This window comes from Anopheles moucheti, chromosome 2 (assembly GCF_943734755.1).
Source record: "Anopheles moucheti chromosome 2, idAnoMoucSN_F20_07, whole genome shotgun sequence".
NCBI lineage: Eukaryota > Metazoa > Arthropoda > Insecta > Diptera > Culicidae > Anopheles > Anopheles moucheti.
Window position 1 is genome coordinate 1,346,697 of NC_069140.1, and position 26,362 is coordinate 1,373,058.

A 26,362-nucleotide genomic window follows, 5' to 3' on the forward strand; every position below is an offset into this window, starting at 1 on the left:
AATTGGAGAAAAAGATAAATTTCCGACGGATTTCAAGTGTAACATGATATGAATGGTAATATAATGTAACATGTAGGTCTCATAAATGCAATGGATCAATCGAAATACATACATAAATACAATACATAAATACAATAGGAATCGATTTCATTTATTTCTGTACGAGAACACTGCCTCATGCACCAGCCATCGGGCTGTCATGAAAAAAGTGTGTTGGGGAAGTAAATAAAGTGTGTGTAGTGTGGACAGCACCCGAGCCATTCGCTAGCACGGTGTCTGATTGAAAAGATGGACTCAGAAGCTTTGGCAGATTAGGGAAGGATTCGTAGCTAGAATTCGCTCAAAAAATTGCCATGCGAATGGATTTCACCTACCGCCATTATCCGGCCGAATATACATCAAGGAAAAAGTACATCAACTGAAAGTGTGTGTATGTGTGTGTATGTGTTGCGAGATTGGTCTTGCGGGCGTTTCTCTTTCCCCGGTTTCTTGGACGAGAGTGCATTTTGCGGCCATAGTTTTGTCGCTGCCGAAGGTGCGTGTAAAAAACAAGAAAAAATCATCCGTCCCTCGCGCTGGTGGTTAAGTCCCCGTCCACGAGCTTATTTCGCTTAACATTGTGACAGTGGACTGATGCATCGGTGTCGGAAAATATGAACGATCGGTATGCAAGCATGAGCACAAAAGGATGCTGTTAAGTGAAGATCGGAAAAGTGTAATGAACCACGAAAGGAGTCGTCTGCATAAAGCAGAATCCACAGTGAAAATTTGTTCTGTTCAGGAAAGTGAATGCGGAAATTGGCGCAAGGCACCGGGATTAGTTTAGCTGCAGCACGCAAAACACACACACAGGAAAGGTAAGGTTATACGCAGAGTACTATTGCGTATAGTGAGAAACTTGTGGGACTTTAAAACCTGCTCGTGTTTATTAAATTGTCGATTGTGTTTTGCTTTGCGCAAGTGGTCCGAAGGGATGTTTCCGTGTCTATTATAGATTAACTTAACGTTTACCGAGCTAATCTTTGCATAACTGATTGGCCCTTCTAGAAGAAGGGATGATTGAGTGATAGAACTTAGGATCCAATTGCAAAGAAGGGTTACTAATATGGAGGATTTCTTTCTTTTCTTTTTAGGACACCCCGAGATAGCTACTTCCTTTCCTAAATTGATCTTCATTACGAAGTGTATTAGCGCATTCGATGACGTTTGGTCGCTAGCGAAGCATTGGAGCCTTCATTTTCCCATCGATTTACATGTGTGCAGGACAACCAGGTCACGTTCTAATGGCACACCATCTACCTGTCTATGACGGTCGGAAGCTTCGGAATTGAAGAGCAAGCACATAGGGCGAAATTTAACTATAAGGATATCCCAAAAGTTCCTTTTGTTTTAAGAGAAACTGTATTTATATATCTATTTATTCGTCTGTTTCATGCATGTGCATATACTATTTTAATTGTCTTACTCTGGATAGAAACGTTAAGCGTAAGAAAACCGTTCGCTCTATCAGCAACAGGGCATGCTACACATTTTGGAAAAATGTCCATTAGCCTATGTATAACGAATCCGTGCGCCACTACGCAGCAAACGTCCCAACCGACCACTAGTTCCAAGATGGATCGAACTCCGCCATCCAGCGAAAACGGTGAAAAGATGCAAAACGCTAACAAAGCATACAGAAAATCTGCTATGCCACCGTTCCAGTCTGCCGCGGTTTCGATGATGTACTCGGGATCGGGCAAGAGTAAAAAGTTTTACAATAGTTCGGCTAATCGAAAAAAACAACACATAATGGAGAGCTTAAAGATGTGGAACGTTAAGATAGCACCTAGTGGCCTGGACAAATTTGAAGATGAACTGCCGACCGAACCCGCCGCAACTAGTCAGAAAAAGGAGTTGACTCATTCACTTGAGTCGACCGGAACCGGTCCTGCAAATCTCGAACAAGATAATAAGGCGGGCTCATCCATTGGAGAGCTTATCAAATCGTCTTCGTCGAAAAAGAAGATACAAGAAGCAAACAGCAGTAAGTGTAAACCGGAAGAGATGAAAGTCCATACCATAACGAAATTGGCCACATCCAAGCTAGACCGTGACATTACTAGCAATCATAAGGATCAAACGGAAAAGAAGGTAAGTAAAGAGCTTTATTTGAAGAATGTTTTCTTTTTATTTAACATTTTAATTTACTGCACAAAAAACGATAATTGAATTAGTTTCCAATCACAACAGCTAATAAATTGTTGATCGTATTTTTGCTATTGTTACCTAAAGCACGCCCGATCGTTTGAACACACTACAGAAGGAACTACCGTGGACGCGGATGTCCATAATCATGCATCTTCTGCTCATATCAGCGACATGTTGACAAGCTCGACCTCAGAACTATCTTCTGGATGTAGTAGCGAGGTAACTTCGAAATCAATCGCTTCCATACCACTCCCGGCGTCTCAGCCATCATCATTTGCGATGAAAGGAAGTCACCAAAAGCACTCGCACAAATCATACGCTCGTTCATCTGCCACGCTCAACGGTACTAGTTCATCAGCTGCACCGACTAGCTTGTCTGTTGAAATGCCGGCTGGTAGTAACCGTACCGGCAAAGACACAACCAGCACTGTTCCATCATCCGGCCAGTCACACGTATCAGTGATGTCTCTGATGATGCAGGGAAATTCTAAGCAGAATGAACCGCTCCGGTTGGACGCTTTTTCTGATAACATGTCCGCCGCAACGTCATCATCATCAACTGCCCTTAAGAAAAGTATCCATCCCAATCACCATGTTGGTCAGCATCATACGTCATACATTCCTTCGCTCGGAGCTCAACATTCATCGAAACAACAGGCACTGATCAATCGACAGGACCCACACCATTCGGTGCAACAGAGCACGAACGCATCTTCGCACCATTATTCATTCGATTTTCTGCGTGATGTTGGTTTAAAAATGTCCGTAGGAAATGTAGCGGGTGGAGGAAACAACAACTCCGCCGGCGATTTACCCACGTATCGAGGATCGTCCCAAGCAAACTATAATTTTACTCAACAATTCCAGCAGCACATGATGCAGCATCATCAAAACAGTCAGTTGCAGCAGCCACATCACGGCACTAGGCAGTCCCCGCATCAACAACAGCAACTATTGCAGCTTCATCAGATTATGCCGCAACAGCAACCCCAACAGTACAACAGATCTCCAAATGTGTACGGTGGCGATGAATTGGCACAACATTGCGCGCTGAACGAACCACAAGGTTTTTCTAGTTATGCTCTGCTTAATACAACCGAGGGCCATAACTCCAGCAATAGTTGTAAAACTTATGAGCTTTCATCCTACCTTTACAACCAGAACGGTGGAGCTGTTCACTCGCAACAACACCAAGCAACACATTACAAGCAGCCGATGTTAGAGCAGTCGCAACAACACACTGTTCAGATGCATAATTATCATCAGAATAATAACTACCAGTATCACAATCGTAACGGCCACGGGAGTGGTGGCAATCAATTGAGCTACGCGACGCAAGGTTCCGGCAGAGTGATCGGTACAGTGGTTGGAAGAGAAATTGGAGGGCGGAATGGTAAAAAGTTCTGGAATGGTAAAGGAAAAAACAGCTCAAACCAGACAAACGGTGGCAGTAAGCAACAGTTTAATAAGGTGGAAAGCATTGGTTATGGGTATCGGAAAAACTATCAACATTATTACAACCATCCGACTAGTGGTGGCAATCACTACTACGAACATATCACAATTCAACCGCAGCAGCAGCAGCAGCAGCAGCAACAACATCATCATCATCACCATCATCAGCAACAACAGTCCCATCATCATCACAAACACTGGCATCGGAATTTGGTATACTTGAGGGGATACGATAGGGGACACGGTTCTGTCTCCTCACATGAATATGCCAATGGTAACCAGCATCAAGAAGTGGAACAAACAGGAATAGCCCTCCATTCCGCATCATCAAACTTTCCGGAAGGCGAAAATAGTCCGGAAGAGGAGCTAGGCAATTCGAATCAAACCCAGGAGAATGGCAACAATGAACCGAATGTCAAAACTCCGGAACCAAACGCTTCTGATGCCCATGAGCCGAATATCAGTGATGTCTATCGAGAGGTCCTCGAAAAGGACGTCGAAAAGGTAAAAACTTCCGAGTTGCACGAAGAGCGCGTGTATGGCACGAGAAAATTATGCAACGTGCCACGTTCATCATCGTCCTCCTCTGTGGTGTCGATTCCGTCGACGGAGTCATCCGTAGTATCGTGTAGCACATCTCAGCTCGAAGCTACAGTCGCTAATGTGCACGATTACGAATCGGACTCATCCCATTCTTCCGATTATCGGGAAGGAACATTCCGCTATGCAAAATATAGTGATACGAATGATAATAAAGCGTTTCGTTCTTCATCGTCAACTTCATCGGGAACTTCGTCTTCCTCGGCTTATCCGCCTTTGGGTGAGTTTATCCCATCAGCACCGGCATCTCTGCACGCCTCGACGGCAGGACTTGTAGGGGAATTTATCATTCGTAGCCAAAGTTTTCATGGTTCGCATCAGAATCTCGCCGCATACAGTAACAGTGGTGGCAATGTTGGCGAAGGAAATCCTGCTGTCGGGTCACCGAAAGGAAACCCTAGAACGGTCACTGGCACACAGTCTGTGCCGGTGTTGGGAGAACTGTTTGCCCACATGAACCATTGTCAGGCAGCTCCCATCCAATTCGTTAACAGTCAATCGACGGGTAATTTCGGGAGTAGCACATCCTTGGAATTGGCGCTGCAATATGCAGCTACCAGCTCTTCAAGTTCGTCATCTCTGTCTGCGTCATCGGTGCCGCCCAACGATTTCCAGTCGATGCAGAGCGGACATCCAAAGACACGGTACGTAAATGCTGTGTGGTTACATATTCGAACTAGGCTTGTTGTTGTTTTTGTTTCTAATTCTGAATATAAATCCTTACAGCAGTCAATCTGGACGTACTTCACCTACCAGTACAAATGCACACTACCAATCACACCGATCGACGGTTGCTGTTTCTTCTGCGTCGTTGGCTAATCACAACGCGAAAGGTCAACTGTCCAACAAAACAGGGATTGGACGTAAGAACATGCAAGCTGCCGTGAGCTATGCACATCGTTCCGCATTACCTGGAGATTTTCAGCCCACACCAGTTGATCGTTTCATTATGCGTGCGAATGAAGTCGAGATGAAAACTCCACCCGATGCGCTTACGAACGGCAGTATGTGGGACAGCCTGTCCAGGGCCATCTGGGAACGATTTGCAGCAGCGCAACAATCGCAAGAAAAGTACGTTCAAAAAATGCAACTGTGGCGCGATTTGTACGTTTGCATCAAGAAAGGCTTTCCCAAGTACAGTCTCTATCTGGTTGGTAGTACGATCTCTGGTTTTGGTGCTGACAGTTCCGATGTAGATATGTGTCTTGTTTCACGAAGTGGGCCTAGCTGTTATGATCATCGGTTGGAAGCGCTGTTCAGTTTGTCGTTGGTGAAGGAATATTTCATGAACATTCCGTCGTCGAGTTTTAGCGAGTTTAGCCTGATACAGGCGAAGGTTCCGATTCTGCGTTTTCAAGATAGCAAGAATGGCATTGAGGTGGATCTTAATTTCAACAATTGCGTTGGAATTAGAAATACCCATCTGCTGCACTGTTACGCACAGAGTAAGTAACACTGAAGCCTTTTACGTATGTTTGTTGAATATTGTAGAACATTGTAATCGATTTTGTTGTCCTTTGTAGTGGATTGGCGTGTTAGACCACTGGTGTTGATGGTGAAGTTATGGGCCCAGCATCACAACATTAACGATGCGAAAAACATGACAATATCCAGCTACTCTCTTGTGTTGATGGTTATTCATTTCCTGCAATGTGGAACTAGCCCACCAATTTTGCCTTGCCTGCACGCTATGCATCCCGATAAGTTTATGGTAAGCTAAATCTGCCCAGATGAAAATAATACCGACTAAACACTTCCATTGGTGCATCGTTTGCAGAAAATCGTGGATATTCACAATATAGAAATGATCGAACGCATCGAACCATATCAAACGGATAACAAAGAAACTTTAGGCGAATTGTTATTAAATTTTTTGGAATATTATACAAAGTTTGAGTACGTAAACTCCCTGTTCGTGCTAGTTGAGCCAGCAAACACAAATTGATGTTATTGTCGCTATTTCAGTTACGAACACCATGCTATATCTGTGAGAACAAGTTCTATCATACCGGTGGAAGAATGTCGCCTAGCAAGAAGTTACAAGAACGATCCCCATCATTGGAAGCATTTGTGCATAGAAGGTGGTTATCATTAAGAGCATTAGATAGAGTATACAGTAATAATTGTGTTTTGTATTCTTCCCTTTTCCAGAGCCGTTTGACTTCACTAATACCGCCCGGTCGGTATTTGACGGGGATGTGTTCGAACAGATAAAGTCTACCTTTGCGACATCATGGCAGATGTTGAAAGACGACAAGAATTTGAATGTTCTCTTCGGTGAGCCATTGTTTACACCGGTTACATCGACACTGTCTATAACTTCGTGATCATTATACGTGTTCATAGGAACGTTCCTTTGAAATGCCCAAAGGTACGCGTTTGATTAGGGTTTCAAAAATTGATGTTGCCCTCTTTTTACGATGTTAGTTCCCTGTTAAACAAAGAAATCTAAATACCAAAAAAAAAAAAATACAAAAGAAAGCATGAAGCTGGTTTGAAAAGACTGACTGGTTTGAAAATGGAGACGAAAGTTACATGTCTGTCTTCAATGTCTGCCAGATATTCCCGGGAGGATGAAAAATTACGCCGCAAACGGAGAGCATTTACAAAGATACATGAGAATCTTGTCCAGCAAAGAGAAAGCCAAGTTTAACACTGATACTGAAGTATTTCGATCTAATAAGCAATTAACTCGCTGCCATTTTTTGAAGAAATGTACGGCTTAAGCAATACTGTAATTACCGTGTTCGTTAACTATTACCGTTAGTATCAGCAGGCACGAAGTGGGTTGGGCTGATTCGGAAATATTCCTCGCCGCACGTGGAGTTGATGCACAATTATCTAATAATGAGTGGTGCTTGATAAGCAAACATAATAATTGTACTAGAAGATCGGAGAAAAAAGCGGAAGTTATATGCAAAGGAAGACACGAATCCAAGGTGTGTGAAGTCTGGTAATTCCTGATAAAGTATCATTGAATGATCTCGCTTAGGTAAACCTTAAACCAACCATTACGGTGCCATTAAAAGAGATAAGAATGAGAAACCAATGTTTGAAAAAGTAAAGGTACTGACAAAAGAAAACTCATACAAACAATGTGGGTAAGGTTGTTACTAGCGATACCCTGCAAAACGGACCCATAGGGTACGATAAATACGCAAACACTACTACGAACTGAAGTTTGTGCGGACCAAAAAATCGAACTACACTTGGATGAAAAGTTAGAAACAAAACGATAGAGCGATAAAGCGAATCGTGATGGAATCGCGTGTTGATGAAAAATTCGATTGGTTTGTGGTATCGGAAACGAAAATTTGTCGTTATGATAAAGCTTTTTCTATCAGTAAGAGTAGCTATTTCTCCAGAGAGTGAGACTTTGTTGAAGATTAAAAGCGGAGTGTTTAGTGTGCATCATTGCAGCATGAGATGAGCATAGAAAATACAATAATTAATCGTATAATCAAGAAGGAAAACGCAAGAAACACAACAATCGAAACGCGCATCATCAACGCATCTAACAACAACACTTTCATAAAAGTATCTGTTTTTATGGTAGTTATGTGTAAAACTAATATAAAAGACATGGCTGTGAAATCAGATATATAAGCTAGGGAATCCGTACATCGTAGCGCCGACAACTGTGTGAATCGGTGTATGTAGTGATCCTGCATGTAAGTGTTAATGCGTAAAGGGCAGGAGAACTTGAAGACATAGGAAGAATCAGAATAATTTATATTATATTTTTAGAGTTAATTTATCTGAACAGAGCAATAGTACGGGGCGTGTACATGTTCGTTGGAAAAAAGAAAGAGGCAGCGAACCAGAAGTAGAGTAAAGCCATCGAAGGCAGGAAAGGTTAATACAATATCGCGAAGGCAAGAAGTTCTCTTACAAGCGCAATAATCCAGCAATTTAATGCAAAAACTGGTGCGTTGCGCTTAAGTGCAAGTAAGGAGCGGTAATGGAAAAAGAATACGGAGGCTAAAAGAGAAGGTTAGAACCAAAAGCCAAGTTAGAAAGCAAATATTCGTAGAGAAAAATGTGAAAACATAAAAAAGCGCAAAATACTTAAAGGAAGTGTAGAACAAGTGTAAGTCAATGAAAAACAGACCCAAAAAAAACAAACAAAACGTAAGACCCATTTATGAGTGGCATTTAGAACAAAAAAGGTTCATTCAGAGAAGGAACACAAAACAGAGGCGAAGAAAGTTAAAGCAAAACCAGTGGTTTAGTAATGTTGTGGATCAATTTTGTAACCCTCGTGTTTGGTGCTTACGATCGAAAAAAAAGAAAAAAAGAGATTCGTAAAATGAAAAACAAGTAAAAATTATCCAAAACATATTTTACGGGTGGGTTGTTGGTGAATATCTCAATGGAGATGACATTAAGCAGTGAAGATTAGATAGATAATAAAGACGAACTGTTGATGAGCTCGCTATCGTACAGCGAATTAGACTCGCCAGAATTCGGTGGGCTGGTCACGTGATTAGAACAACACCGGACGACCTCTTTTCGATCGTTCGATGATGTTTATTTATAATATTTATTAGCGGCGATTAATGTACGGACTGATGAATACGTTCAATGTTGGGTGGTCGATCGGAAGGAGTTGGTCAACCACTTCTTCGATATGAATCTGATTCCGTTGACAAACTGTATTATTTCTCATCAACTAGTGATGAGAAGATGGAAGTGGATCGGTTGATCCGATCCGATCCAGGCTTGAAAAATCTGATACAATCCTATAATATGGGATCAAACGATTCGGGTTCACTATTGAATAACGCTGTTAATCCCTAACGATCCGGGATCACCATTGCATGGAAAGAGGATAAGAATTTTCTTATAACGAAAAGTGCATGCGATCCCAACTTTGGGATCATTTTCCATCACTATTTCCAACACAAAATCCAGCACTGTGCATGTGTTTGCTATGGTGTTGAATTGGGTGAATCCACGAAAAGTGAACTCATCCCACAAAGGCATGAACGCTAGTGACATCAGATTCCGAGAACGATCGAGCATCGGGGAGCCGTGAGCTGGAGAGAGCCACATAAGCCTAGGTTGGTTAAAATCTCGCAGTAGTATAATTGCGTCGTTCGGATGAGCAGTGCAAAAAGATATTAGCTAAGAACGCAAGGCCCCAACGTGTTGTGTGTCGTGTTGTTTAGCCAGGTTTCTGGTAATACTATTATATCATGATCACACGTTGAAGTGGCCATAGACAATTCCGCGTTCTATTCCGTGTCTAATTCTGCGCACATTTTGTTAATATATCCTCAGTGGTGTTGCATTAGTTTCAGCTCTAACTAGGAACATCCATTGAACGTGCGTGATAGTTTGAGTGTGGTGGTAAGCGGTATGCTTGGTTGGTTATGTGGCGTGTGCACAAGGAAGATCGGTGATTAGTGTGTGGTGCGCGTATCGATGGTCGGTCGACGCTGCAGTAACAGGGAGAAAAAATCTCTCCAATGTGGTCTGATGAGAGGCGGTACTAGTGCGTGGACTATGGCGTTGATGGGACAATGGAGTGGCAGATGACGGAGCCTGTGACTGTGAGCGGTTTAGTGGCCTCCAGCAACAGTCAAAAACCGAAGCGATTGTAGGGCCGAATAAGTAAATCAGTAAGTAATTATTTCAAAACTAAAACTAACCTAAGAAGGGCTCTATTTTTTTGCGCTATTTGCTAACCGTTCATGGTGGACTCCTATTAGTCTCTTGGTCGAATCGATCGCACTATACAGCTAACTTCCACGAACAGAAATGTTTATGTAGCTCAACGACATTTAACATCATTACGATAATAGACGTGTGTATGGAGATATATTTTCAACAAACGCGCCTCTATACGGGATGCGGAACAGGTTCGAATATGTGTTTTGCTCCAAGGGATGCAGTGCTGTGGTTCGCGAGTTGTTATTTTCGAAAATTACGCTTCCAGGTGCATTCTAGCGTATAATATTAAAACTCGGCGAACGATGACATCCATGTTGCCCTGCGTGTGCTCTAGATCGATGGAACGTGGCATTGTATTTTAATGTTGTTTCCACCTTGCTGAGCCATATCCTGTTATGCATGAAGCAAACAAGCACTGCACCGCACTGCACAATCGAATTACAGTCGTGATATGGTGTTCCAGTATTGCTGGGTCCTTCGATGAATGATTAGAACAGCAAAAAAAAAACATTCCGAAGACGCTTTGTGGCTTTAGCGTATTAGTAGATTAACGGTACGCGATATAATTTTCGCACGATATAGCAAAAGCCATATTTATTGTGTTGCGCGTAGTGGAAAGACACAAATGTCGAATCAGCTCGTAAAGATGATACCAGCTGAACTAAATGGCTGTCGAGAGTATAAGGACAATTTGGTGGAAAAACCTGCGAATGTCGTAAAAATAGACTGGCGGTAAAAAGTTGTTCAGAGCGACGCCTACTAACCGTCGTTAAAACTGCATCGTGGTTAATGGGCTGTGTGTGTGTGCGGTGGAGGGGGGGAGGGGAGATGGTTGTTTTCCACGAAGGCAACTGCCGAATCAAGGCCGTGTCTAATTTGTTAGCACCACCCCGATGTGACCGATGCGAGTTCTGGTGCGCGAAGCCAAATCGAATGCTTCATGACCGTCCTTTGTCTTGTTGGTCCGGATGACCATTCCGGTCAACCTTCTCACCAAGTCGGGAAATCATTGACCATGGTCCATTTTTATCGCGACCATACACACAGTGTGCGTTGGTGTTTTTATTGACTTCCTTTTCTTAGCGGACCACAGTGAGGGAAACTTTTTGATGGTTGTTGATTCCTTTTTTGTTGTTGTTGTTGGAGATAAGTGAAATAAGCTTTCCCTTTTGTTTGAAGCTCGGGAGGGTTCAGACGACAGGGAAGAAAGAGGAGGCGGGGGGAAACACAACACAAAAACACACACTATCGTCATCAAAGTAGCACGTTCCGCTCAAAATTGCCATTCGCAAAGTTTGAGGTTCTTCCGGGACTTCGGGTTAGAAGTGTATGTGTTGATATGTGCGTGTGTGTGTGTGCGTGTGTGGGAGGAGAACCGGCATCCCATGCTATTGATTTTATGTTTTATTGAACCGAAATGTACCATAAAAATAAATAATTTCGGGCCTGACTTAGCTTGAACCATCCGTACGGGTGGGTTCCGGTCCGGCTTTGTTACTTACCCGTATGCCGTCTATTATTTTCCCTTCTCCTGGCAATGAAGGAAAATTCGTAACGTCATGGCCGTTACGGAAAGGAAACTTGTTCGGGCGGGGTTGAAAATCCACTCGCTGCAATGAGACAGGCGGAAGGTATGGTGGGAAACGTTAAACAATAACATCTTGTTATGATGATCATTTTACTTTTTTACTTGCCGCAGTATCCAGAGTTTTCTCGCGCACAAAGCAAAGGAAGCGATGCAGATGTATCAAAACGGGATCGCCGCCTGCTATGCTGTAGAAGGATGGGCAAAAGTTTCTCTCAAATCAACTGCCACTGTGTGGAGCGTGGAATTTTGGCACAAGATTGAAGTTGAGCCTGTCGAACATCGGGCGAATATTGGTACGGAGCGTATCGAAGGAACAACTTTACAAAGTTAGTTTTCGTTGCAGTGCGCGCACGGCCACTAATCGCGAAGGAAGAAGTGTTGTTTGCCTCATCGAAGCGTTGGATAAAGTTTGTGCAAAACAATAATTGGGCGTGAGTTCTGCGGGTGCAGGCGGACACACCGCGGATTGGTGTTTGCTTTTTAGCGCGTTTTTTTGTTAAAGGATTGTGCATTATTGGTGTAATTTAAGCGTGCTACGAAGAAGAACAGCAAGAATGTGCAGTACATTGACGCCGAACATTGATCCATTGAAAGTTTTGCGAAATTAAATGTTTCCCTCCAATTGGAAAGATTGTTCTGCAGAAGTTTGGTCCGACATTAAGGGTGTAGTTTACTTAGCATGTTTAAAAAATTGTGTTTATTTTGCTGAAAATATTTCTTTGCGTTTCTACTTTATTGTAAAATTTATTCATAATACTAAAGAGACTTGAAATTCGCTTTCATCTTGACACTGTGTTTTCAAAGTTAGTGGACATTGTGATGATTTATTATTTTTCTTATATTTACACATTACTTTCTGTCATCATAAGTAGCCGTATCGTTAAAATGACTCTTTGACGGTACCATGCACTGTGGTTATGTCCGTTTTTAAAAACAACAATCAATTTTATAAGCACGTTTAAAAAAATCCTACGTGCAATGCTAGAAAATAGCTTACGTGACCGAAAATTTGTTTAAAATTTTTTTTTTCTATCTTTATCCATGCGGTCTCTATGGGAACTAACAACCAGGTGAACAGGTTGCCTTCAGAGGTGCTACGTAGCTGCTGATGTAGCTGCCAAAGGAGTCACCCCAAACAAGCAAGCCAATTATTAAGCTTTGTTGTTGCAAAACAGAGGAATGACAATATGTTTTCCATTTGAAATAAAACCCCAAAATTCACCTTCTTTTTCCGGTCGCCAGAATGTACTACTCCCTTAATTGTTCTGCAAACAACCAACGTTATATGTTGCGGGATGTTGCTGTGCTTGTTAGAATGAGTTTATTGGATAAGAAATGATAAAATAAACTGGCCAAACGTGTCAGCGTTGATGAGTGGAATTGGGCAGATGATTGATTGAAGGCACCGTTTAATGGCTGTAAGCTCATCGCTTTTATTTGCGCGCGCCATGTTATAGCTTTATTCCATTTAAAACACGACGTAATATCGTGAAACTGGGTGCCATTTTACCTGTCACAGCAATCGGGAGATGGGTTACCTATTTTAGCCACAACATTATCTCACCAGTGGTGATTCATATCCAGCAAAAGCCCCGTAGCGCACCCGGCGCTGTTTATCTCATTAATCACGGTGTGTGCGCTTTCCACACGGTACACACGTACCGAACTGTCGCTACAGCACCACGCAATCCATTTATGGCAAAAACGGGCCATCGATCAAGGGGTCACTTTAGAAAGCAATCACTAGCAGAGAGATGGCAGGTTAATGGAATAATTAAGGTTTATTCGCTAGCCAACTTGTTAACATGGGGGATTATCCCGTTTTGTTGCGACGCTTTCCCAACCGAATTGTTCCGTGCCGGGTTTTTTTGCAACGGAAATTTCAAAAGTATTTCCAAATAGAAAAAAAACTACATAAATAACGACAGTTCACAATTAGATAGCACGCCGGTAGTAGCTAGCCGTTAACGCGAATGCATTTGTGTTTGACGACGAATTTAATTAGATTCCAAGGATTGTCGGTTTGATCGATAACAAGTCAAACGAAGTGAGGGTCTCGACTGTATATATTTTTTGTTTGCAAAATGGTGCTTTCGACTGTTTCCACCCAAAAAACAATTATCTGGCACTGGATATCCGTCCGCTCATCGCTGATCATCTGACCGAAATTCAATTTAGTCACCCGAGTTGCCGCAGCAAACCTACCATGCTACGAAAAACCAACCAAAAGTGACCGATGGCAATGTTGATGATTATGATGATGATCATCATCATGAGCCTTATGACACCGGGGTTTTTGAGTCAAAACAAGGACATGGCAGTTGAATGTATATATAGCTGATGTCCGCACCGGAAGCTCGGTGGCTCGCTGAGTGCGTGTGTGTGTGTTGCGTTTTTCGCGCGTGTGCCGAGTGTTCTACGGGGGTCGGGTGCCACGCGTATGATGGATTCGTCGGAAGCAATTGACTGAGGATTTATTGAATTTTATTATTATCCTCGATAAATCGTGCGGCCTGCTGCAGCCGGTGCAACGACGGTTTAGGAACCGTGTGCACCTTATGCACCTGCTGGCCTTACTGGATAGCGAGGACCCGTCCGAGCGGGTTCGATGTATTATATATTTAAAATCTAATTATGCTTGTTAATTGCTAAGCCCAACTGAAGCGATCCAGCTAGCGAACCGAGCCCAAATTGAAACCGGGGTGGATTTGTGCCGTTGGCCGCTTTTGGTACCGGGGGGAGACTGTTTTCGGCCTGTTTGGTTAAAATTTGAGAAACAGTAAGATATGAATCAGCAGAAATATGAAATGGGTTTGCTGAGGCGAGGTCCCAAACCCTGCGCTGTCCAACAAACTGTGGATAATTGTGTTAGATTTAGATGCTGTTTGCAATGATTATTCCATTAAGGGGTTGTTTTAGCCGTATTTCCGATCGAATTCGATTCCATGTGGACGTTGGGAATCGAGGAATTGTGAGCATTATAAATCGTATGGAGAATTTTGCATTAAACAACCATCAAGCACCGTAGGAGCAGTTGGAAAGGTTTGGAAACAATTTATTCATCTATTGAACACCGATCGATCCGTTTGAGCTCAGGGTCAGGTTGAGGTTTTGTGATTTTTTTTAGTTTTTGTATCCGAAGATGAACGATACCTTACTGGAACCAGGGTCTCGGATTTGCGCATATGTCAACTCTTGGAAGTTGTTGTCAACTCAAACATCCAATGGGATCACCGTATCCCGATGGGCATTGTGTTTACATTGCGTACGTTAACATTTAATGGGACCCGTTCGGGTTCAGCAGGTTGTGTGAGCTGAAATTATGTTAATGCCGGTCGGCCCAGCTGCTGGAGGATTTGCCACACAGTTTTCCAACAAACCCGAACAGTTCGACAAACCCAAACCTCGCCGTGACTGATGAGTTTGACTAGGTTTAATCAATTAAGTTAAACCCTGCCCTTAAGCCCCCCTAATGGCTGAGTCCGAAGGCATTTGGGTGTATTTTGTCTGTGCACTGGCAGTGGCCAAATGCCATTTTGATGCTGGTCTTGTTCGTTTGTGGCGAAAGTTTTAACCTGGTTTCGAGTACATGACTATTGATTGGGGCAAGTTAAACAAACTACTACTTCAAGGATAGACATAAACATTATGATTGTTTAATAAGTTGTCTAAAAAGCCGGAGAACTATACTAGACTTTGTGCAATTTCAGTTCAATCTGTAGCGTAAGGTTGTATTCAGGCTATGTACCAGGCTATCTGGTTGAGAGAGGCAGTAATTTCCCAACGTCCAGCCCCAATAACTGCGACTGTTTGTGACGACCTTCTGTTTTGTGTTGGAACCATTGATTAGACTGCATAATGCCTTCTAACGCCTTTCGAACTTACCCGAACGGCGAAGCTAAATGATTGGCCTGGATTTTTTAATTGCTGATCGTTGTCAACCAAGACCGTCCTGCAGTGGTAAAGGTTTAGCCTTGCATACCGACGCCATGTCCAATTCTGATCTAAAAACCGTCCAACGAAATGGGTTTGGAAATGTCCAACGACTGCACGGGCAAATCCAACCGATAACAGACCCGAACGGTGGCCACGTAAAGCTGCTGGAGCGCATCGATTATAGTGCTCTATTAATTTTGGAATCGTAACAAATGGATTTAGTTACTAATGCAACGCCAAATGACCACCGCGGACGGTCGACGGCCTTATCCTGGGTGCAAGAAGTTTATCAGCGGTACATTGCAAAGCTTTTTAGTGCACTCGGCTGATAGTCGATTACCATCCATTGTACCATTCCAGCGCTACCACCACCGTGTGTGTGGGCGCATCGACATAGTCTTGCTACCGTGAGCTCAGCAAACGGTTTCAGGTTGGGCGACAAACAAACCACACCGTTGGATGCATGGAAGTCCTTTGCTGACCGTACCATCTGCGTAGAATCTTTTTTTTAGTGCTGGGTTTTAGAAATGTGACACCCGCTACCAGTTCTGGAAAGGATTTTGTCGTCTAGCGGACGGTTGTCGTGGACGGCTAGTATTATGATGTATAACTTCCCAACACGTGACACCGGACGTGTCGCAGTTTCGTTCGATTCTCTTGTCTTTTGATGTCTGTTGGACTTAATTTCGGAAATGGATTGTATCGTTTTTTTTGTGACAGTGATAGGATTCCGAGAACTATCGATGTTGTTCCTTTAATAGATTTTTCACACAAATTTAGCGTTGGCTAGTTATGAGAGTTGTTGGAAGTAGTGATAATATTTAAAACAAGACTAGCAATACATTCAACGTATTTTCAATTCATTTATCACGGAACTTAGTTGGCGGTTTATCCAACAGTTACGTTTTGCCAGAGCCCCAACATGTTTGTTTGTTTTGCACAATGGCGTTCAAAGTTCGTATTTCGCAATTCTATCGTATTTTAGATATCGAATCGCCAGCAGTGCACTGTTATGCATGAAAAATACAACCCAAAAAGCAGTATGCACTTTACGAACAGTGCAAATGCATTGAAATGTGCAGGATCGGAAAAAGATTCGTCCATCAGATGGGGTTTGGAATTGGAGCGGACCCAATCGAACCGACAGCATCGAGCAAACATTGTTGTGATTAGAGTTGGAAGTTTCGTGCAAAGTGCTCCAGCACGTTGGCGGAAGGGGAGAAATATTTCTCTATTGCCTGCTCGTATTTTGTGTCCCCGAGCTAGCGTGAAACGATCGAAAAAGATGCAAGATCCGTTGTGAGTGGATTCCAGCGACTCATGACGGCATTACGGCAGTCTATCCCGTGTATATCCTGTTACATGCATTCCCCTTTTATCATGTACGTCTGAGGTTCATGCTCCAATTGGTCCAACCAGCACCCGGAAGCTGGAGTGCGACGAGATCGCACCTTTTTGGAAAGTGTCTCCACGGCAAACGACGGAAATCGACAGACCGTTCGCTTGCTGGTTGCTTTCGTGGCACTGAAAATCAAAAAAAAAAAAAATGGAGCTATTTTCCACAATTTGCCGTTTGTGTTGCTGCCGTGATCCGTCCGTTTTCTAAACGCATTTCGATGGAAGTGAGAGTTCGAATGGCACACCGACATTCGTAAACTGTTCCCGAGTAGAATCAGCCGTAACACCGTTTCGGACATGGGAAATTCGTTTTTATACAGCAGATATCAATTTCTCGCAGTTTATGCTGTTTTTACAACGAATGTTTAGGGTCTATGATACTTTCAGTGAAGGCGAAGGGTTCGCCGAGTGGAAAGTTTGTAATGTTTTTACTTCAAGCAGAAAAACATTATGCATTAATTTATTATGAAATTCATATGTGGGTGTCGGTTTGGAAAGATGGCTCGATGAACCGATGCCCAGAAGGAAAAAAGTATCCGTCGTAACTGGTCTAAAGCTAGTATCATTTTACATCGACACAGACCTTTTAAGAGACTGATTTGCCTTTAGCGAAAAAGTAAAATGGAGTTTAGGGGCGAGACTTACTTGCAGTAGAGAAGATAAGTTTGAATTATATACTTTAATTCACATTTTAAGCTCTATCTTTAAGCATTAGCAAAGGGTGAAAGTTGTGCCTCAAGATGAACTACCAAGCACTAGTGAGGTTCGATTTTTTCAGGAGTATTTTGTCGATAATTAATCACAGGAGAACTGGAGAAGTAGTTCGATTTTCTGCTTGTTGCGAAGTTGTTTAAACTATAGGCAAGTCATCTTAGACGTATTAATCTGTGTGAATAAAGAGGCATACTTCGTTTCTTTGTTAATTTTCCAAAATTTCTTCTCGAAAATGAAACGCAACGTCACCGGAATTTGGCAAACGTTCAAACTTTCCATGATTCCGTACGTACACTGGAATGGCTGGGTGATTGGATGAATATCTCAAATCCTCGTTCAATTGTGTAACAATGTTCTTCCCCCATCACTATTACGGCAATGGTTCATCGTGGAAATGGTTAGTTTCTCGAGGATGAGGTAAATTGAGGCTAATTTGGGAACGATCGCTGAAGCCCTTCACGCATACCATTGCGTAATCGTGAGCCGAAGCTTATCAAGACGACGAAGGCGTGCATGGACGACGGACCGCATAACTCGTGGCGCACGCAAGTCTATGAAATTAGAGCTCTTTCCGCAAACTTTCACCATTTCTCCGATGATGATTGATTGTGAATGATTTTGAATGGTTTGCTGTACTAAGTGTTTATGGCCGTCCGTGGGACGGGACGACAGGTTAGACATGTAACGGGTGAGAACCAGCTAGTGTTGCCCATGCTGTAACGCGCGAAGGAATAGCCGACATGGATAGATGAAAGGGTTCTGCTCCGAAAGGGGCCGTAGCCAGAAATGTGGCTAATTCACTGTAAAACGCATATGAATATTTCACTCGGCAACATTTTTCCTCGGCAAAGCGGAAACCTCTCTGTCGGTTGCCACGTGCGTCACACTCCAGCATGTTTGTCGAAGTGGTAACGAATTTAGAGAGGTACTTTTTGGGAAAAAGGGCCACCCATTTGCCTACAGATATTCGGTACACTGCTGTACAACATTGTGTCCTGCCGTGATAGGATTTGGGTCTTGGTTACCCCTGTAAAGGACCCGCCACTTCGTGGAGAGGTTCTTCGGTTCTGGAGGGTGGTGAGCAGTTTCAGCCGGTTCCGGGCATGAAAAATGGGTTTCTGTTTGTATTTACATTTGAATTGTGTGTAAATTGAAGTTTTCAATCGATTCCAAAAGTGGGCAGACCGCGGTAGGAAGACCGATCCCAATTTGGACCTATTCCAATGGAGTCTGCAAACCTAAATGGGATTCTTGTAGGCACTTTCGTCGAGGGCTTATCTGGTGGTATGACAGAGGCAAGATGGAGTTGTACATGTGGCTGAAGCAATAGGCGGGTCGACGACGAGCAAAGATGATGAATCGTCGTTGGTTGTGTCATCATTTTTCGGTAGGATTAGAATTTCAATTTCGACGCCCGTCGTCAAAGTGTGTGACGACGGCCTTATCGATAAGTTAATTTCCTTCTTTTGCCCCAATCACTTGGAACGGAGGAGTAAGCAGGAAGTTGTAGTTGGGAATGAAAGACAGCGGGTGGAAGAAAAAGATTTTCAGATACTCATTGTGATAGCGTGTTTGGAAAACACATGTGTTTGGAAAAGTAGGAAGTAATGTATTGGGCGTGAGATTGCATTTTTGAGCTTGTTATGGCTTTGCTCATTCATGATAGGTGTGTATGGTAAAGGGGGGGATCGTTGTTTCCTTTGTATGTGTTGCTATGTTTTTGAGCGCAATGGCTATTGAAATATATGGTTAGTAGCATGAATTTCTAGGCAGGAGCTACACCGCTTGAATAAAGCGTTTGAAAAATGATATAAATTATTCCAGCCGCATTCGGAGGCGAGTAGATGTGTGGAGAGAATGATACTACAGAAATAGTGTATCCTAGTTTCCAACACCCAACCCCAATCCAAGTGGAACATGCAAGCCATAGACTACGAAACTGGAGCTGAAAATTGTCAGCACATCGGATGGCAGGGCTCGGCCAGAGGATCTGCACGGGAACAGTTAGCCAGCCCCTTCGATTTAAACGACCTTTTTGTGTAAGAATTCAGATCAGCATCGGGCAAAGGATACAAACTACGCCCGAGATCTGGTACGGGCATAGGGCCAGGTGAACCCTACGACGAACGAGAACCCGTGTGAGAGTTAATATTCATAAAGAATGCTTTAAAAGGAAATTTACCCTATCCCCTACCCGTTCCATTTTTAGTGTCTATTAGCAAGCATTCCTTTCTAGATTGTATGTGAGAATTGAAGAAGTTTGTGGCTTCACTTTGGCTACATTTGCCAGCACACGATTGCTTTCTCATACATTTTTAAGACACCGGCAGTATCTCTAGCAGGAGAGACGATGCAACTGTGATCTTATTTTTTCCCCTCAATATTCAACGGTGGGTGGTCTTTTACTTTCTATTGCAATAATTTTCTTCTTTGCAGCGAGATTGTGATTTTGGTGAGGTGCTGTTGGTAGCGGGGTTGGTGCAGAGATTTAGATTTGAATATTGTATCAAAAGGGAGAATCATTTTCTTTTCGAATACACTACCAACACAACTTTGGGAAGTTTTATTTTCGTTTTGATATGCCATTTATGGGTCGCCTTGACTTTATTCATCCGTAAGTTTAGTCAACTATACGAATGGAGAAGTGAGGTTCCGAATGGATTTAAGGGTCGGTCTTTTGGTGCCAACTAACTAAAACCACCAAAAACCTGTGGGTTTCACATGAATAGTGAAATCAAAAAGGTTTTCACTAACTTTAAAACTAAAATTTCTAAAGTACATGAATGTGTATCTAAACATTTTGTTTAAAAAGGATAATTTTTGGGTTTTGTCGCTGCGTCACGTACTCTTCTTTTAAAAAGCGCTTTACTTTATAGCTTATACATGTCAAAGCAAAAGTGGAAATATGTAAAACGGGCTTTAAAAGTAGTCTGCAGAAGCAAGGAACTGCACGAGCAAAAGGTTTTGTCACTGAAATGTATACCCTATCAATGAGTCCTTCGTGCGATAGCAGTATTGTTTACTTAGCTGGGTCGAACGAGGAACTAATTGCAAGGTTCAGAAGAAGGAAAACAAACGATTGGATCTTTTCCAAAGCCCCGGCCACACCCAATTGGCATAGTTTGGGACGACCGTGGCAGTGTCTTTCTTCCCAACCCTAGACCCAGAGCCTGGTTGCCTTATGCTGAGTGGCTAGGTGGATGGTTCTCATCAGTCATTAGTACAAGGCAGCTGTAGTGCCCGAAAACGGTATGAGAACGTAGTGCCAAGTGAAGTGTAATTTGGTTCGTTCATTTGTAAGTTCAGTTCAGTTATAAACTCGTGGTATTTCGCTTCGCTTTGCCTCATTTATACTTTTTTCGGCTCACAAAAAGCGCAAGACTCGAGCCACTTCCTAAGAGTTGGTAAGTGTTGCAAAGGCATTAGCTCGTATGTTGGTCGAGATCTCCGAACAGTGCGATAGGGTCGGATGCGGATAACAAATTCAGTTTTTCTTCGTAGTTGAAGACCTTCACTTGCTTCGAAGCAGAAAAAACAGACAATGACCAAACTCTTGAAAGTAAAATAACCGCCTGAGTAATGATGAAGAATAAAAGAACTTAATTAAAACTAAAAAAAGAGGAACGGGAACTGTTTGCGGAGCGTACTGGGAATTCGTTTTTGTGTCTTTCTGTTTAAAAAATGGTCGTGGGTGTCCTTCGTAAAGGATACGATCAAGAAATACGGGTGAGTCTAGACATTTTTTCCCTCTTTCTCTCTCTCTCCACTGGAGTATGAAAAATGAGTTCAGTTGGATTTAATGGGTACATTTGATACAAATGAGTGGGCAATGTGGTAAGCGTAGGTTGAAATAAGCTTTCAACCAAGATAGCAAATAGTGCTAATAGTTTACTTAGGCCAATGTTTTCACCGTACTTGCCAGTACGCAGCGAATGGAGGCGCACGGTCGTTCATCGCTGTGGTGTGGCACAGGTCAGATGTATTGTGTATAGCATGCCGTAGTTCAGGATACACGTGCACCAAACCAAACCAAACCAAACAGAGATCGCTCTAACATCCTTCCCATTATTTTGCGTACCATCACATCCATGTTCATATGCAGGGCACACTGTACGCCGGAGGTTGCTTTAGTCGCAACACTGATTTTGCCATTGAGAACGGTTCTGGTGGGAAAGTGATGCTGTTTTTGACGATGGTATAAAGGCGAATGTGTAACACATGAAAAGAGCGAGAGAAAGAGAGAGAAGCAAGAAAAGAGCGATGCAGCTATACTATGTGATTCGATAAGGAGATCAATTTTGCATATTGCAAAGTGCATACGATATGACACCAAATGGAATCCATAAAAGCATATGGTAGAAAGCAGTGCACGAGCGCGTGACGCTTTGGCGCCTGATGGTGGTGCTAGTGAGAAAAATATCGTATTGAATCATTTTACAGAGCAGCCATGATCCTTTTGTGAGCCCTTTTGGTAACAAATTCCACGCGTAAGTGTGGAACGAAAACATCGTGTTGTATCGTGCTGTGCAAACTATAGTAAACCCATAGTCATTATCAAATTCATTCACTGGAATTATTGCTAATTGATAGAATTGTAGCGTAATAGACAATTTATTTTGGGAGCTTATTTATTGGTTCTGTAAAAAAGAAACAACTCCAAGTGCCTTAAAATGCGGAACAAAAAATGGAACCGGAATCCTGGGACATTCTCAGACCGGGGAGGTCTAAAAGCAATTGATCTGTAAATAAAAAAAGGGTCCCTTGCTTTCTACGTAAGCTCCGGTTCGGTGTTCGGTGAGTCGTGTGCTCAAACTGATGGAAACGCACGGCACATCTATGAGTAATCTCTTTTCGAAACAAACAAAGCAATATTACGAAGGAACTCATTAATTTCGAAACCCATTAGCAGCCAACCCCATCCTTGCCAATTAAATCTTGAAATATGCGCGCTCTACGTTCGGACCATTCTTTACTCGTGAGCGCAATGGATGCCTTTGCATATTTACTGAACGGCTTAGTTCCGCATTTCTCCATCAGACTGACCGTGCCGAGCCGTTCGATTCTCCCCCGGGGGAAGGTTGGAAAACTGTTTGACCGTGTGCACGGTGGCTTCTTCTTCGTGGCTGGGTGCGTGCTTGGAAGGCCAACGGGTGGGCAACAACAACAACAACAACAACAACCCTCCCCCTTCCCTTCCTCCTCACACTCCCTCCCTTGTATCTGTGTAACAGTGAAAGGTAAAGGACGTTTGCAGCAGAACAAAACCCGAAACAAAAATACGCAACCGCAAAAAGGAAAGGATAAATGGTGGCATGCCAAAAACAAAAAACAAAAAAACCGGGGGGGAACTAACGCCAGGATGAATGATAAACAAAACCGCACAAAAAGCCGTAAAAAATGAATAAAAGATGCTGAATTTTCCGTACCATAACTTTTGAGGCTGCGTGGTATTAAATTCGGCGTTGGTTCCGAGCCTCGCCCAATGGTCCAATGGTGTCAAGCTGGGTGCCGCCGGGATTGTCGGTGGAGTGTAAAAGCTCCGGGTCCGGGAAACAGATGGCGTAGCAGAAGAATTGTCGGACACGACGATGGCTTACCGGAAGAAGGTAGGTGTCCACGGTAATTCCACGGCGACGGAAGATGGTTTGGAAGTTGTCAAGCGATGGGAAGTGCAGTGCGCAGGCGAACAAAAAACTGGAATACAAACTTGCAACCCATTAGTGGGCGAAGATGCCGCTGGCCCGGGTTTTGCATTAGGGAGGCGTGCATTTCCTGCGTCCCAGCGGACGGTTCGAGTTGTACTGGTATACATGTCCGGGTGCGTCGTCCACTCCCGTGTACACCTTGTGTGCTTTTGTTAATTAAATACTGTCCGTGTGCCTTAGTAGCACTCGAATTTTTCATTTCCATTATTAAGTCTCGGTGGACCTCGGTTGGTTACATTTTGTGCGCCTCGTTGGGTGCAGTAATTTCAGGCGGGGGGAGCGTGCACGAGACACAGGTGGCACAGGGTATGGTGGCTCGGGTGATTTGTTCCTTCATATTCAGGATGAATGGATGAAAACAATTAGACTATGTCACACTTGCCACATGCAGTGGTGCAGAGCCAGTGAAAGCACACATTTAATGAGATTTTCAATGCCTTGTGCAATAATATTTGGTGAGCGCCTTAACGGCAGCACAGGCACGGGAACTCACACCTTTATGGCACGACACCCGGGGCTTGCGGTGCTTTATTAAAAGAAAATATTAATCAAAAACCACATAAGGTACCAAGTTCATCGTCAGGTATGTGGAAGCGAGAATACAAGGGGAGAACTTAACCGTATGTCAATGTCCAATAAAAAAGTCTATGAAGTACAAGTTTTCCAGGATTTTTTTTTTACAATAACGTGTAGTGGAATATGGAAGGATATTGCTGAAGGTATCGGCCAGGACACACGTTTGAAGAATCATAATGCGTAATGGAGGGTTGGCGCAAGGGAATGCTAATTTCGCTGCACCTTAAAATAGTCTGTTGCATGCACTGTTCAAGTAACGATAATATGGCCGAGCGTTCGGTGTACGAGCGCTAAACAGAACTCCCTGGTGACGGTCGGCATCGTTACTCGAGATCTACCAAAACGGTACGGTGAATCGACCGGGCGCGAAACGAAACTGGCAGGCGTCCTGTTACGGCACGGTTCTTGTGAAATATGGTAATGGAATATTCAAAATGAAGAATTGTTATGTAGATTGTAGAGCATTGGTTTGTTTGCGCTGTTTGCTTTTCATTTCCCTGCGCATTCCCGTTCCGGTGCAATGTGGTTCGGTGCAACGCTGCAAGAGTCAGAGCATCGCATTGATTAAGACGAACGGTAGACAAAGATGCTTGTGTATATGTTGTGCGAATGCGAGAGATGCAGCTAAATAGAAATGCAAATTCAAAGCGGGAGATTCCCGAACGAACGGTGCAAACAAACGGTTAGGGGCGGTGGGAGAGTCCTGGAACCAAAGCGCCGTTCGGAGCAATATGGAGTAATATATAATTTAACCGGCGTAAATGGCAGTTGCTCTATGATTATCTCGCTCGCTGCAATTAAATGCAACCATGACGGCTGTCAGCCTCGGGCGTAAGCACCGGGTGTGATTAAACGTGATCTGCAGCTGGCGGAAAAGCAAGCAATCGGTTCGGATCGAGTTAAGCTCCCACCGCTGACACCCAGTACGGATCTATTTGCCGGTTTCGCTGCTGGCGAAGATTCGCCCGCGTCGGTATGATCTTTTCGTCACAGCGTGGAACGCTATCTGCGTGGTATTATCTGTGAAAATCGAATCAATTTAACCCTTGCCACCGACCGGGGGTTTCCGATCCGGTGGCCTTTTACACCATTTTAATTACACGGCTTAATGGCGTGCAATGTTTGCGCTCCCGCTCGAGCGGTGCTGCTTTTCGTGTGTGCTCCGTCCCTTTCGGCGATCCGGGATCGGGTTCCGGGAGGTGAAATGAAAAATGTAGGAGGGCAAGTACAAAAAGGGCCCCAGGACTGTGGCGCTTGATTGGGGCAAGCTGCAATCGGTGCGAATTTGAAATCCTTTTCCAAAGCAGAGCAAAATGGATTCATCGAAAAAAAGGGAAACGAATTATTGGATACGAAACCGTCTTACTTAGGCGAATTTGCTTATCACAGCGAAAAAAAAAATAACGTTCCAATGGTGAGAAAAAGCTTCTAGCTTTGTTTTGATGAAGTTTGCAAAATATGCTCCGATGCTGCAGAAACCGAGCGGAACGTTGCCGGTTGAAAAGGATACCCGTTGCCGGTGACATCGAGCGCTGATGCATTGATGACAGGGTAGAGCCGAGGGTTCAGACCGAAAATCGGACCGACCTGCGGGAAAAAAGGGGCTGACTAAACTGTTAATGGTTCGTTTCTTAATTCCCGTCCATTCGTCCAACGGATTCGGCAGGAAGTAAATCGGACAAATATGCGCCTTCCTGCATGGTTTGGCAAACGAGATTACAGAAGAAACCTGCTACGTAGCGAGGTGCATCTTTTCATTTTGGACGATTATTTCTGTTCGTTTGTGGGCCAGGAAAAGTCGTTAAGCTGTTACACTGGGTGGGAGTTTAGTAAATATATAAATCAGTATAATAACTGCGGATTTGCTATGCGGCATAGTATTAATATTATCGAATGAAAACCTGTGCCAGCTTTAGACGCCGTGCCGTGATGCGTTATGCGTTTCTTGTAAACCACAGCGCAGTACTTGTATGAATACTTCAAACCCTGGGGATTGAACATGCGAAGAAATGGGTTAAGGTGTGCTCAATCTGTACCACGAGCTCCGGAACCCGGAACGGACCATGCACTGAACACATTTTGCGAAGGCATGAGCGACCTGGCACGGATCAAAGATCCGTGCCATTAGTTCTGCATGTCAGGCGAAGGATCTTAATCGCCACCACGTCATCATCATCATCATAGACGATGGTAGTTGCTGGCGATAGTGTTTCCACCCAACTAGTACCATACGGATTTGCTTTGCACGCCCGGCACCAGGCAATGTTCCGTTCGATTCCATGCGTCGAACAGGAAAGACAGATGCATTGTTGGAACATGCATGTTTTGCTCCGGCAGTCGATTAAGTCCACAGCATATCGGTTGGAGGAGGGCGCTGATGTCCCTCGTAAGTGGTTCCGGTTTGATTAGCCATCTCTGCAGCGCCATCTAGCGCCATGGTACCCAAAGCCCCTCCGGAGTGGCAATAGTAACGGGGCAAAATTAATTTAATTTGTTCCGGAACAGAACTCTCCGAATGAACCGG

General features: G+C 43.6%; 1 protein-coding gene across 1 annotated transcript; it reads left to right on the forward strand.

Moving 5' to 3' along the window:
• The first annotated feature begins 252 nt into the window (after positions 1 to 252).
• Positions 253 to 8,515, forward strand: LOC128310567 (poly(A) RNA polymerase gld-2 homolog B). Its single transcript, XM_053047239.1, has 8 exons — positions 253 to 857; positions 1,134 to 2,133; positions 2,275 to 4,889; positions 4,972 to 5,690; positions 5,769 to 5,956; positions 6,023 to 6,141; positions 6,211 to 6,326; positions 6,397 to 8,515. The coding sequence occupies exons 2-8, from the start codon at positions 1,306 to 1,308 to the stop codon at positions 6,570 to 6,572; spliced, it is 4,761 nt and encodes a 1,586-aa protein (XP_052903199.1). The 5' UTR covers positions 253 to 857; positions 1,134 to 1,305; the 3' UTR covers positions 6,573 to 8,515.
• The last annotated feature ends 17,847 nt before the right edge of the window (positions 8,516 to 26,362 follow it).